Source organism: Salmo trutta, chromosome 28 (genome assembly GCF_901001165.1).
Source record: "Salmo trutta chromosome 28, fSalTru1.1, whole genome shotgun sequence".
Taxonomy (NCBI): Eukaryota; Metazoa; Chordata; class Actinopteri; order Salmoniformes; family Salmonidae; genus Salmo; species Salmo trutta.
This window is the reverse complement of record NC_042984.1, coordinates 41,799,079-41,813,787: the sequence shown is the minus strand read 5'-3', so window position 1 is coordinate 41,813,787 and position 14,709 is coordinate 41,799,079. Positions and strand designations below refer to the sequence as shown.

At 45.3% G+C, this 14,709-nt stretch overlaps 1 protein-coding gene across 3 annotated transcripts in view; it reads right to left on the bottom strand.

Moving 5' to 3' along the window:
- The window catches only part of LOC115166264 (nucleolar protein 4-like), a 134,289-nt gene that overhangs the window by 41,375 nt on the left and 78,205 nt on the right, over positions 1-14,709 (bottom strand). For all 3 annotated transcript variants that reach the window (XM_029720101.1, XM_029720102.1, XM_029720103.1), the window contains one exon: positions 3,706-3,853. In XM_029720101.1, the coding sequence (XP_029575961.1) occupies positions 3,706-3,853 (148 nt within the window). The remainder of the gene's footprint in view (positions 1-3,705; positions 3,854-14,709) is intronic.

Below are 14,709 nucleotides of genomic sequence, written 5' to 3'. Positions count from 1 at the left end.
GGTTGGAGACACTGTTCCTGCTAAAAGTCAGGCATCTAATTGCAATTTCCCCGAGAAACACACACTGATTATAAATACGCCAACAGGAAGGCAGGCATTCAATCACAGCTGGTGTTCATTCTTGTAAACAAAACAAATTGTTACCCGTCTCTCTCCCTGCGAGTGAGCTTTTGCTTGTAATAATTAATTTACTTGCCTTATTATTTTTTGTGTGTGTCATGGAGGGGGGTGCAGTTAATAATTAACAGGCTTCTGGCCCTATCTCAGTGGAAAGCATCCTTCCCCTGCACAAATGAGGACACAACTAGTGGTAGACATCTTCCCACACCACACGCCAGCACGTATGCTAGCGTGCACACATTTTGGGTAGTTGGCATCTCTCAGAAGCCTGTGAAATTAGGGGTAGCTGGGGGTATATTTTAGCTGGACAAAAGAGCAGCCTAGTCCTCCTATACTGTTCCTCTCCCATAATTCATCTGAAGACGCCTTTAGATTTTATCTTCACTCTGCAGCCTCTCTCTCGTGCTCGTGAGGTTGCTCGAGTCCCAAATCCCAGAGATGAACTTGGCAAACACACTCATAATCAAATAGAACACACTGTGAAATATCATATGTTAACAACGCTGAACATTTTACAGTATTTCCATTAGGTTATCACATGATTATCGGCACGATTTTTATCACCTCCCCTTGTATGCGTGTGGCAGTAGTAGAAATACTGGTTTCGTACCAAATTGCACCCTATTCCCTATATAATGCAGTACTGTTGACCAGAGCCCAAATGGCACCCTAATGACCCTGGTCAAAAGTTGTGCACTGTATAGGGAATAGGGTGCCTTTTGGAATGCAACCACTTTTCTTTTCAACAGAGGCTTGTTTATTCAGATGGCCTCCTAGCTTGCGTCTTAAACCCAGTACTACGGTCAGGGACAGACAGTACTCAAGGAATCCCTGGCTTGGAGAAACCACGTAAATGGACCTGACACGGCTGATGCGGCTGACACTAATGAGGCTTCTCAAGGCGCTGTCACTCAAACACACTGACGTTTCCAATGGGTCGGCCATCTTTAATCCCAATTGTGCCTTTAGCCTAACACTTTGTTTTCCTCTGTTATTGAAGGTCAGCTGTGGCAGTTGTTTTCGCTATGGGTTATGTTTTCAAAAAAGATCAATATACTTGAGTTCAAATCACTGTTCATTACACATAACATTAAGCCATTACCTTGTAAACTTCATCAATCAATCAAAATGTGCTAATTTGTCCAAGGAATTTCTCTGGTTGGCACAGTACAGTACATATGTTATCATATACTTTTCTCAGTGATACCTGCTGTTCTGTTAGACTATCCAATACTGTAAGGAGTCTGTGGTGCTTATAACAAGTACTGGCTCGGACTTATTAGGTATTGTCCAATTAAGAGTGTTTTGGAGCAGCGGGGGTTCATTACCTAACAACACTACCCATATTCCAGCCGTCCATACATCAAGTATATTTTGCCACCGGGCCTCCTCAGTTCATTACGCTGACTATTAGATAATCCAGCATTGCTATTCTCATCTATGTCTTTTGTTGGAACAGTTGACCTCGATCGCTTAGCTCTGGGGGGAGGAGGATCAAAATCCTCCTGTCATTTTCAACTGGCCTACTTTCCATGACTTCAAACACATTAGGTTATCATGTGTGCCACTGGCCTAGAGGCTGCAGCATTGTATTGGTAATACTCTGCTCTCTCTCTCTGCCTCTAGTCCAGGCGGGGAAGCAGGGACGTAAACACTGTACGGTCATGAGAAATGTAGGGAAATGACTCAGCCAGTCTGATGGTTCCTAAAGCCTACAGCCAGTTTAGCCTCGTATTGTGTGTGTGTGTGCTCAAAGCTAGCCCTAGTACTACACACAAGACATGGACCATGTAGTCCTGGTTCCCTGTCCTCATATAGCAGTGTTTCCCACCACAATCCCTATATGGTACAGTGCTGTACTTCAGTGTGGGAAATCACAGTAGCTAGCTAAACAAGTACAGTAGTGCTCTGTTATTTTAGCGCTAAGTCTAAAGCAGGAAACACACACAGAAACAAACTAACTTCCTAAATCACTTGTAATGGACGTTCTTGGTTCTGCAGCAGCAGAAACCATGGGAGTACTTGGAGGAGAAAAGCATTTTACTAAGAATGATCCCTGGTGAGGGACGGAGTGTCTAAGGTACTACAGAGTAGTAAATATTATTGTCACAGACACTCGCCCAATGACATCTCCAGTAAAAGCGCCTCGAGTGGCCAGTCCACAGCTCAGCCAGCTGCCTGAAGAGTTTCTCAGGCTCGGGAAGTCAGTGCATCAGGAGCCCCTCTTGGTTCCCTTTGGAGCCCCAGTGAAATCATAGCCACGCTTAACCACAGGGCCTGAGAACCTCTTGGGGCCCTCTTGGAACAAGGCACAGCCCTCCGAGTCAAAATGTGACCCCCCCTTCCCCACCCCAGCCCCTCTTAGGGGAAACATGAATCCCACCTCGGAGAGCAGACAAATGGGATGGATGGAGGGAGAGGAGCCAGTCCATTCAAATAAGCAGCTAGTGGGGCTGAGGAGCAAGGTTTACTCCCTCCGGTAAATCATTCACAGTCACATGGTTAGCAAGTCAAGATTGTCTGTTAACACTTCATATCCCCAGCCAGAAAACGTTTCCCTTGATGCACTGACAAAACGAATAGGCTACAACACAAATGGCTAGCTAACAACAAACCATTTCTGTATAGATGTTTCGACTTTGCATATAAGAATAGCCGATATGATGTCGACAATATTTGTCTGCTAAAGAGTTAGAGAATGAGAGAGCACGGCTGGCAGTGTTCTCCCCTGTTAACGATTTGATTTATTAGCTTATTTTCGGCGGTGCATCCATCCGCCGGGTGCGATGCTGCTCCCAGGGCCCATCTGCTGCTGCTTGCCACGAGCGGACATGTAATGATGGCTCTCTCCGGGAAGATTACCTCTGCACATTTACCTGGCAGCTGCAGCTGCAGCAGGCAACGCTTCGTCACCCACGACAGCCAAGCATCTCTACAGCCCACTGAAAAATGGAGCCATGGAAAGGCATTATGGTGCATAGTAAAACACACTCGTACTCGTATTAAGGGGAAAATGTTTCTCTGCTCAGTACCACTCATACTTGGATGCTACAGAGTGTGTATTAGAATACGTCGACCCTTTGTCATGACTCTACACAGAGTTCAAGGGTAACACCATTCAGGTGGTGGTGGTGGCTTTACCCGTCTCCTGAGGCCTTCTGTAGCTGGTCTAGAGGACCTGACCAGGCTCCCTGCCCCTCTTTCCCCAGCTCTATCCATAACATCCAACCCCCTCCGTTCACACCCTTCCTCCCTGGTGTGGGAATAGTAGCCCTTCCCCCACACCGGAAGCAGAGAGAGAGAGAGCAGGGCAGCAGGGTGAGGCTGGCTTGATCTAAATGTATTCCAACATCTTCTCTCGCCTCACCCTGGCCTTCCACTCAACTCACATCACAGTCCAAAAAGCCTGCTCTCTCCCAGCCTAACTTACACACTGACTGACTGTGTGAGAAGTGACATTGGAAATGCTCCCCGTTTCCCCCACAAACCATACCAATGAGGAATTTCATTTCAATCAAAGAGAGAGAGGAGAGAGAAGGGAGATCAGAGGAGAGAGAGAAAGCAGCAGTAGTAGCTCTTTCTTACCGTCCTCCTCCTTAATGTGCGAGTTCTGAGGGCTGTGCATTCTCTCTCCGTGGTTCGGGGGACTCAGGTTGGAAGCAGGGCCGTGATCAGCTGATATCCATGTGGGGTCGGTCATATCAAAGTCCTCACTGCTCACTGAACTCTCATCCTGTCGGAGAAAGACAGGGAGGGAGAGAGAGGGAGAGAGAGAGGGAGAGAAAGAGAAATAGAGAGAGAGTCAGTCATGTCATTCTGTGGACAGCTTAGACAGGTGGAAGAGGAAGAAAATAAAGAGATGGGAAGATATCAGACGTAACGTATGACTGACCGGACCTCAGACATCAGAGAGGTTGCCAAAAGAGGCGGAGGGAGGCTACCTTGTTTGTGACAGCAGGGAGACCTAAATGGGGATTACATTTTGCAGTTAGACACTTGGTGCGTGTCTGGACTACAAAGTGTTAGGCCTATTTGTTATAAATAAAAACGACATAACTGGCAACAATTCACTATGATGAAAGTGTGCGAAAATGGAAGAAACTCAAAGGCAGCCTTGCACATTTTCAATATAGCAAAGTGATATCCCACTGGGCACACACCGGTTGAATAAATGCAGTTTTCATCTAATTTCAATGAAATGATGTTGAACCAATGTGAAATAGATGTTGAATTGAGGTATGTGTCCAGTGGGATGCATCAGTCATTTCAATATCTCACCCTTTTTAGTCACCACAGTGAGCAAGGAGCTGCAGAGCATCATTGGGCCTACAAAACCACATGTGAAATGTGATTTGTCAACTGTCTCAAATTTGTAAAGTCCCTAGGACTACAGCCGAAACATATTAAGAACTTGATTTACCGGTAACCTTTATCAGCAGGCCCATACCAGGCATAAGAAGCATTAAGAGTCTAGAAGCATTAAGAGTCTTTAAGCATTAGCAGATCAGCTGAGGCACAATGACCCTGCCTGACCAAACCCAAGCCCAAAACCAAACATCCTAATGACCCCATAAGGATTCAGGCCCCTGTCCTTCATTTCCATTTCGGAGCTGATTCTACATTCATTCCACTGGTGTTTGACTTGTGTCCAACTTTTTGGTCCACCAGCCACTGTGGCAGGTACCATAGATTTAAAAAATCTACCCGTGTCACGTCTTGACCCTAGTAAGATGTAATTTTCTATAGTAGTGTAGGGCAGGGCGTGACAGGGGGTGTTTTTGGTTTACCTAGGTTTTCTATTTCTATGTTTAGGTTCTAGTTTGTCTATTTCTATGTTGGGATTGTTTGGGGTTGGTCTCTAATTGGAGGCAGCTGATCCTCATTGCCTCTGATTAGAGATCCTATTTAAGTAGGGTTTTTTCTCATTGTGGTTTGTGGGTTATTGTCTTTTGAGTAGTGTGTTGTCCTCTCTGCGTCACGGTTTGTTGTTTTGTATTTCAGTGTATTGCATTCAGTTTCACTTTTAATAAATATGTGGAACTACGAAAACGCTGCATCTTGGTTCGTTCCTTCGAACAGCCGTGACAGAATAACCCACCAACAAAGGACCAAGCAGCGTGGAATGGAGCAGCAGGAGAAATTGACTTGGGATGAAATCCTGGATGGGAAAGGACCCTGGAGTCAGGCTGGGGAGCATCGCCGACCGAAGGAGGAACTTGAGGCAGCGAAGGCAGAGCGACGATACTACGAGGTGTTATATGCACCGAAAGGCAAGTGCGAGAGGCAGGGGGGGCATACGGGGAGGTTTGCTAAGTCAGGATGGAGACCTGAGCCAACTCCCCGTGCTTACTGTGGGGAGCAGGTGACGAGGAAAGCACCAAGCTATGCGGAAATGCGCACTGTATCGCCCATATGCACGCACAGTGCGGTCGATACGGGCTCCGCAGCGTTGCCATGCTAGAGTTGGCACTCAGCCAGGAAGGAGTGTGCCTGCTCAGCGCATCTGGCCGCCAGTGCGTCTCCTCGGCCCAATTTATCCTGCGCCTGCTCTACGCACGGCAGCCCTCATTCCCCAGCACAGCCCAGTGTACCCTGTGCCTGCTCCGCGCACTCTACCTCCAGTGCGCCACCATAGCCCAGTACGTCCTGTTCCTGCTCCCCGCACTAGCCTGAAGGTGTGTGACTAGCCTGGCGCCTCCTATACCAGTCCCACGTAGCAGACCTCCAGTGCGTCACCATAGCCCGGTAAGGCCGGTGCCTGCTGTGAGCACGCGGTTCGAAGTACGTCTCCCCAGTCCGGTGAGACCAGTTCCAGCGCCCCGAAGGAAGCCTCTAATGATGGTCAATGGTCCGACGTCTCCAGCGATAATCCATGGCATGAAGCCTCCAGCGATGATCCAAGGCTCGAAGCCTCCAGTGATAATCCATGGCCCGGAGCCCGTAGGGATGATCCAAGGCTCGAAGCCTCCAGTGATGATCCATGGCCCGGAGCCTCCAGTGATGGCCCGGAGCCTCCAGTGACGACCCATGGCCCGGAGCCTCCAGTGACGACCCATGGCCCGGAGCCTCCAGCGACGCTCCTCAGCCCGGAGCCTCCAGCGACGCTCCTCAGCCCGGAGCCTCCAGCGACGCCCTGCAGCCCAGTGTCTTCAGCGGCGGCCTTTAACCCCGAGTCTTCAGCGGCGGTTGGCGGTCCGAAGCCTCCGGCGATGATCCATGGTCTGGTTCCTCCGGACATACAGAAGCGGGGGGGGGGGATCAGCGGACGGTGGGGGTACTATGCCCGGAACCAGAGCCGCCGCCATAGACATAAGTCACCCACCCTACCCTCCCTTTGTGTTTTAGGTTGTTTTGTTGGGTTTTTGTTTGCATTCGGAGTCTGCACCTTTGGGGGGGGATACTGTCACGTCCTGACCCTAGTAAGATATCATTTTCTATAGTAGTGTAGGGCAGGGCGTGACAGGGGGTGTTTTTGGTTTATCTAGGTTTTCTGTTTAGGTTCTAGTTTGTCTATTTCTATGTTGGGATTGTTTGGGGTTGATCTCTAATTGGAGGCAGCTGATCCTCATTGCCTCTGATTAGAGATCATATTTAAGTAGGGGTTTTTCTCATTGTGGTTTGTGGGTTATTATCTTTTGAGTAGTGTGTTTTCCTCTCTGCGTCACGGTTTGTTGTTCCTATTTTCAAGTTATTTATGTATTGCATTAAGTTTCACGTTTAAATAAATATGTGGAACTACGAAAACGCTGCATCTTGGTCCGCTCCTTCGAACAGCCGTGACAACCCGCCACTCAGATTTTTTTTACCAGACAAAATATTTTTTCACCATTAAGTAAAAAAACAAAGATGACCATGCTTTGTAATGTTTCTAAAACAAAATATACATTAGTAATGTGGTATATTGCTCAATTTCATTTTTTTGTGACCTGAGTCTTTTAACCAAAATATCAGAGACAAAATGTTCAGCTTGCCCCTTTAAGGGTGGGAGGTTCTGACATCTCTTCGCTTTCAGTCAAAGCAGCTGACTCAAACTAACGGTGAAAAACAACCGAGCTTATGAACAAAACAATTTAAATAGCCAAGAAACACAAGGACAAAGTCTGACTTTGTAGACTTTTGAGTAAATTAGACCAACTTTTAGGCCTGTGCGCTGCGCCTCCAAAAATTAATCTATATCAGCACTTAACTCATTGCACACAGCTCTCCTGCCAGGCAGTGTTGCTGTGCAAGGTTGGATATTGTATAGAATTCGTATTTCTTTGTGCAATTAGCAGCTATGAAATAAAACATCAGAAATACTTTGAAAACAGCTACTGCAGCATTTTTCTAACCCTACCATGTGCTCATACTTGACTTTTGACTATTTTTATTAGCAAATGTAACGCTTTCACTGTAGAGCCCTGCAAATTGACCACCCACCAACGTAGCTGGTGAAATAGACATTATTACCTGCCAATACATAAATCTACCCGCATTTGGTGGGTGTTCATTTTATGCCTGCTTATGTCAGTGTGGCTCCGCCGGCTGCAGCAAAGAGCGAGGAGGATCTGAGAGCCGCCACTCCCAGTAATGAGGTCCAGAGTGCTGCAGCAAGCTAGCTGCCTTTCAGGCAACACAACAGCTAGACTGACAAGACACAGCCTTTAGCTCAAACCTCAGACCCATCCGTTGCACTGCTCTTATCACTTGGTTCCACACACTTATGAGCGCACACATGCACTTAGCCTACAGCAGGATAGTCAGGGGGCCAGAACATAATTAGAAATCATTTGTAGACTGCAAATTGATGACAAGAACCTCAAACAGATAACATTTGACTAAAACATTATGATTTCTAATCTTGTTTACATTTTTTGCTCAGAAAACTTGGGGGGGGGAAATAAAACCACCCATGGGCCACCAGTTGGACAACCCTGGCTTACAGTCTTATACACACGTCATAGGACTATATCACACACACACATCCGCACACACACGTCATTTAGCCTACTACCACTTCTAGCCTAATCAGATACTAATAAAACAGTTTTCAGACAATATTTGGACTGTGTGTCCCCCGCTGGTTTTGAGCCCCCCCCCCACCCCTCTGCATGCATAGCCCACAGAACCTGTCAGTCACCATCTGTCCCCATGCTGGCTGCCCAGCACGCACTCCAATGGCGAACGTGCATAAAGATGGCAGAATTCAGATATGACATCATTGTTTTAGCACAATCCAGAGTTTTTAAACTACGGCGCACGACATGTCAATAAATCAGCACAATCTACTTTTTAGTTTTTTCAAAATTTCAGCCGTCTTGAAGCTACATTTGGGATCAAATATACTGTGTTATTGCCCATACCAAACAAAATAGTAACGAAGAACAATGTACAACATGCCGAAACGGAATTTGTGATTAGTGCATGGGTGCTGCCATCTTTATGCACCTCCGTTATTGGTTAACTTGCTTCACTTGCAAATTGACCTGTGTATTATTGATGCGTTGCTGTGCACGGAGAGATACAAGCTACCTAACTAACTAACTAGTCCGCTGTTAAGTCAACTCAAGTGCAGCCCTACAGCATGGCTCAGCTACCTATAGCACTCACTCACACTGGAGGCTGCAAGTATTTGTTTGCTGACATCATCACGGTCTCACTATAGGCTTATGTCGTCTTCTTCCACAGTTACAATGAGTTAGGTTCACACACACGTCTTAGCTCAACAATCCTGACATCCTGAGGGAATACGCTGATGGTTTACGAGCACATAAAGCTAGACTAGTCTTCGTTGTGGATTAACTGTTTGGCAGTCAGTACAGGCCTTGACGAGAAAATAGACTTGAAGATCTTAAGTATAACACCTATAAGACATTGGCCAATATCGTTAGCACATGAATTAACTTAAAGTGAGGGATCCTAAACGACCTTCATTTAATCTGCGTCTTAACTCCATTTCAATTACAATCATATGAAACCACGCGAACTGGTTCGTCATTGTGTGTCGGTCGGGGAGAGAGTCCAATGCATAACAACGGTTTATTTTCTATCTACCTACAGTATTACTCCATCTGTCTGCATTCATTTTATCCCCACGGCTCAATCCTGGCTGCTGCCCTTCCTTTTATTCCTTTAGATTTTTTTATCAATGATCCCTCGCTAACGCTCTCATCTCATCTACATGCAGATGAGAAATATCCCTCCCTGATAAATCACAGCCCGGGTGTGATCTCTTTGGGCTTGAATGAAATACAATAGCACCACTCCCTTTCCTGCACAACATCAAATAGCCTATGTTTAAGATCTAAGCCTAGGCTAATTAAGATCCAACCTAATACTTTATATTGTGTGAATGAGTGACTCGGTTTACCAGCTTCGTAAAGGACTGGGGCGTTGAGATGGAGATCCATGTTACTTGGCTCCAAGCACATTCTGTTTCAATCAAAGCAAAATGAGTCTGTTTACAATGACAGTGCAAGTAGATAGGAGAAAAAAAGTATTTAAAAAATGATTAACTGGGAGTGCTTCCATTTCTATTTTTAACACGGTGGAAGAGTAAAAAGCTTCCATGTGCATTCTTCCATATCACAGGCAAGTGGACTGTGGAGATGAAGTTGTGTCAAGCACAGCAGAATGGAGGAGGGCCAGCTCTATGAAAACACTGCTTTGATATGGCATCTTGCTAAGCTCCACATTAAATATGGGACCGTATGCAGTAAGTTCAATGATTGATGTGCCGTCAAACAAAAGTCGTAGGCTATGCTTTGCATACTGTCACTCTACCTAAGGAACGTCATTCACACAAAAAAAAAACATATTCTAAGGTACCGGCTTGTATAAGGTTTTAAATTCCATCCCATTTATTTCTAATTCAACAGTAGAAAACAGTATGTATTTACCAAGACAATTAGTCCTAGCCCCACCACACTCCAATGTAAAGAAAGCAGACAACGCAAAATTACCCCATTTGAAGTGGTTTTATCAAAGAGGCCGGAACTGAGAAAGTACTTTTCAAGCTAATGCAGTTAGCAAGCGGACCTGTCTGCTCTGCTCTCATATCCAGCCAGCTCTCTAGACTCTGTCTATTGTTCTCTTTGTTAAAGTGTGGAGCAGGCAGGTGAGTAACACACCCTCCCTGATGAAATTGCCGTTCTTCCACCTGCCTATCATGCACTTTTCCTCCTCCTCTCCTCTTCTCCTCCAATCACATGGATGCATGTTGCATGGATGCTGGTATTTCAACAGGAGCAGTAGCATCAATGCATTCTCTCTATAAATAGGGAGGAAGGGAGAGCACGTTTATTGGCTGCCATGGAAACTGATCAGGTACAGTAGCCTTGGAAATTAAGTTGACTCTGAACAATTGTTGTTCTGAGCAATTTGAAGAGGAGAGAAATTACCCACCGTACGACTGCTGAAGATGAAGGCTAAAATACAAGGAGGATTCAGACATTTCAGTAGGATAAATCCCAGTTTAACCAACTGATGTGATTGACCAAATTAGAGAGGCCTGGGGCCTTGTGACAAGACTGAATCAGACATAACAGGCTTCCGTGCAAATTGTGGTGTTTTCTTTCTAACGTCTCCTAATGAACATGGAGCTACACATTCATGTCAACAGCAATACATTCAATAAAGTTCCAAAATACAAATATATTTTTAACTACCGCTGGCACAATTACCATATAATCGTGTAAACGACGGTTATGGAGGAAGACCGTCATGTAAATAAATTAACCGTCATAACCATCAACGAGCAGCTGACTGAAGACAGGACAGCGGGGCATTTGTGCCGTTGAGTCCGTTTCTGCGGTAACATGGACGCTTAACGTGATGGAACTTTGTTGCTCCTTGCTGGAATGTAGAATGTTCATTCAAATGATGTTAACTATTGTTGCTCATGCAATGGAATGTATTTTTTGTAATGTCAGTTGAGTTGAATCAAGAAATCACAACACATAATGATGGGTACAAATCTTGCTTTTTCTTCCTGCTTTGCTCCTACGGGTACACTCCATCCATTATACCATAATTGACCTGAATGGGGAAACCAGTTTTATTTCTATGGCGGCACATGCGGTCAGGAGCGGAGGAGGGGAGAAAATGAGCAGAGACCACCGTCATTTGGCTGGCCAATACCATCATCCAAAAAATCTCGAACCGTCACGGACCTATTTTTAACAAAAGAGAGAATGTTAGCTAACTTAACAGACAACCCCCTTTTTCTTAGAAATCAATGAGGACGTTGGGGGAGCAGCAGGAAGAGTGTATCATTTCTGAACAGAGGTGAGGATATTGATAAGTGTGGCGTTTGTTGGCTGGGGCGCAATGTAAATCCACACACACACACACACCTCGCAGTCCCAGGCAGACCTGGGAGGATTAACAAAGTGCAGACTACAAGCCTCCACTGCAGAGTATTGATCGCACGGAAAACCAGCCGCGAGGAGAGGAAAATACCACCACTGACACATGCACACACTCAAAAACGCACACACCCATTCACTACACACAGATATGCACCTACAGTGTAACAGGGGCAGAAAGACAAAAATGATGCAAACTGAAGATAGCTAAAAAGTGGATGAGGATTGAAATAGCCAATGTAATGGACACACAGACAGATGAATATCAATGTCTGTTGCACGATATTAAACCACTAGGCCTGTCCGCCAAAGGGCAAATAAAAAGTATTCTATTACTATGAAGACGGGAGAGACAATAATCAGTGATTCCAACGGACCTGAATTGATCAGCCTGGTGAGAAGCTATTTCTGTGGCTGTTGAGTTCAGCTGTCACACAGCTAACTGAGCAGGGCTGGTAGTCACACTGTGAGGAGATTGGGCTGGGGCTGAGGAGGGGGGAAACTGCTTCTGAAACTATATCTCTGCAGTCAATTACACTGCCACTGCATGTTACTCTATCCAGTGCTGTCTGACAACAGAGAACGTGAGGGGTAAAAAAGGCAACAGACTACAGGGCGTCTGAACGATCCGCGACTTGTGTTTCAGAATCTCAGCGGAATCTGACGTTGGGATGGTGTCCCATATTTTCTGACCGCAAGGCCATAGACAGACAGGATGCTCCTCTAGTTGCACAATGTACAGCCAGCGACAGACAGACAGACAGACAGACAGACAGACAGACAGACAGACAGACAGATTGGTATATGAAGCAGATTGCAAGAAACAAGATGCAAGCAAGAACCAAGATGACCAAGAGGAAAGCAAATCCATAAATGTTATGCCTCCGAGCCTATTAATTACAGTACATTGCTGATATGGTGCCCGAGCCCCTGATGCTAAATAGAGAAGGAAAATGATGTAGCTACGGACCAAAGAAACCATGTTTCTGGTGATAGGCTTATACCCAGAAACATGGGTTTTTTGGTCCCGAAGTGCATCATGTGCCATAACAAGACAAAGATACTACAAAATATACTAGAAACGTTTACTAATAGTGAGTGCTCCAATTAGTATCTGCCTGAACCAGTGGCGTGTATGCATGGATGCCATAGGAAGTCAGGGTTCACCTAAAAATCTACCATATAAACAAATTATTTTATATATCTTTTGTCTGTCTGTGTTTTATAATTTTCCGTCAATTCGCAAGAGGCTGAATGTATCTCACTGGAGAAAGCATCCGAGCGAGCGAAACAGCATTGTGTAGGCCGTCTATATGATGCTGTCTGGTCCAAAAGAGTATGACATTGTTGCCGCCCGTAGCATTGAATGCAAGGGAAGCCAGCGAGCATTTGGCCTCCCTTGTTAAAAAATAAAAATGTAATAATAGCCCATCAGCGTTGAGCTAAACTGAGTTAGCTCAACTGCGTAACAAAAGAAAAGTGTCAAGAGAAGCCAGATTTGGCTTCACTCCAATCACATCGCATCGAAAGAAAACTCATGCATCGCGTTGTGTTGTCCTCCGGTGGCCTTTCCTAAATTAGCCATGGATGGAGATAGGGACTTGGGCTAGTTGTCCATCTCCTCTCTGCTTTGCTGTAGGAGCTCCACATGACTGTTCGTGTCTGGTTATAAGCTACGAGGAGCTCACCATCTCCCACTTTGGGCTGGATGTGTCACTGTGTAGTTCATACATGCATAATCTATGAGCAGAATTACTGTGATTTTTTTCTGGACAGCCCCTGGCAATTTGAGTTCTAGCTTCAGCCCCTCGCAATTTGAGTGACAGCTAGCAAGATGCACACACAGCAGAGCGAGAGAGCAATGACGTGGTGCACATATCGGCACATATGTGACGTAGTACGCAATTTTTGGGGACCACTTTTGTCTCAGGAGCGCTACTTTCAGAACTACTGGCTAAAAAGTATACAAAAGCACAGCAGAAATGGACTGAACTGCATGAATGCCCGGCAGTCCCGTCTTCAGTTCAGTTCAGTTCAGGTGTTAGTTCGCCCAAAAATATAAATAAATAATAGAATGGTTATTTTATTTTCATGACAGTCTTCATCCATAACTGTCGGTTACACCAGTGGTTCCCAAACTTCTTTAAAGGAACTCAGTCCGGCGTTCAACTCTTGAAAGTTGTAATAGTAGAATGCATAAGGTGCCATTTTGAAATTGGGTAATACATCATTAAATTTCAAGATAAACTAGCCCATGTCAGCAAAAAAAATTTAGCTAGGTTTTTTAGCCCATAGATTTTGTTGAGTCAATCAAATATCACATGAATACACATTAGGCATTGTAAAATGTATAGAATTGCAAGAAAGTGTGCTTTAAAACTGCAACATTTTCTCTGCACCCTATGACAAAATGTGTAGAATTGCAGGAAATTGGGGCAGGATGTTCATCAAAGCTGGAAGGGGGACCTGCGTGAAAAAGTATGTGAACCCTGGGGATACACGGTTACACAGTAATTGTGCCAGCCCTAGTACTGTGACAAAAGCCAATTTGGTCCCTGACTGACTTCAGATTAGCAGATCCTTCAGTTAGCCATGTCTGAACAACAAAAAACAGAGGCAAAAGTCTTTGCTATTAATATGGTGCTAAACATAACTGACAGACAAGACAGCCACAGAGAGACAAGTCTTTTCAATAACCCACAATGAGAAACAAATAGCCAAGTCCTAGAGATTTCCCACACAGAGCTAGTTTGTCATTCTGTAAGTGTTCCGGTTGAAGGAGTTAAAAGCAACACACCACAACACAAAACGTCAACAGTTCCTCTTGATGAGCACCGTCTGACTAGCTGACAGTCCCCACAACAAGGCTTCAGCTCTACCTCGGAGAAGCCGACTGGCTTCATTTGATGCTGATAGGAACAGACGGCCGAATCACGGTCATACACATTTATACCTTGCCTTCTCAAAAACATGAATGTGTGACTTCATTACAGTGGAGGAAATCCCCTGATCTCCTTCCACAAACCAAGGTTTACTGAATGTGATGGGTTCGGTTGTGGTGGGTGCTTTCAGGAACCTGACATCCTCTCAAACACAGAGATATGAACACACTCTTCCACAAAGGAAAGGGTGCAACAATACAATGTAATATTATGAATCTACAATTTATGTTTTTAACCCTGGGCAACATCATGGGCCTGGGATGCTCACAGGGGTATTGGTATCCACTGCAGTCCTCCACCAA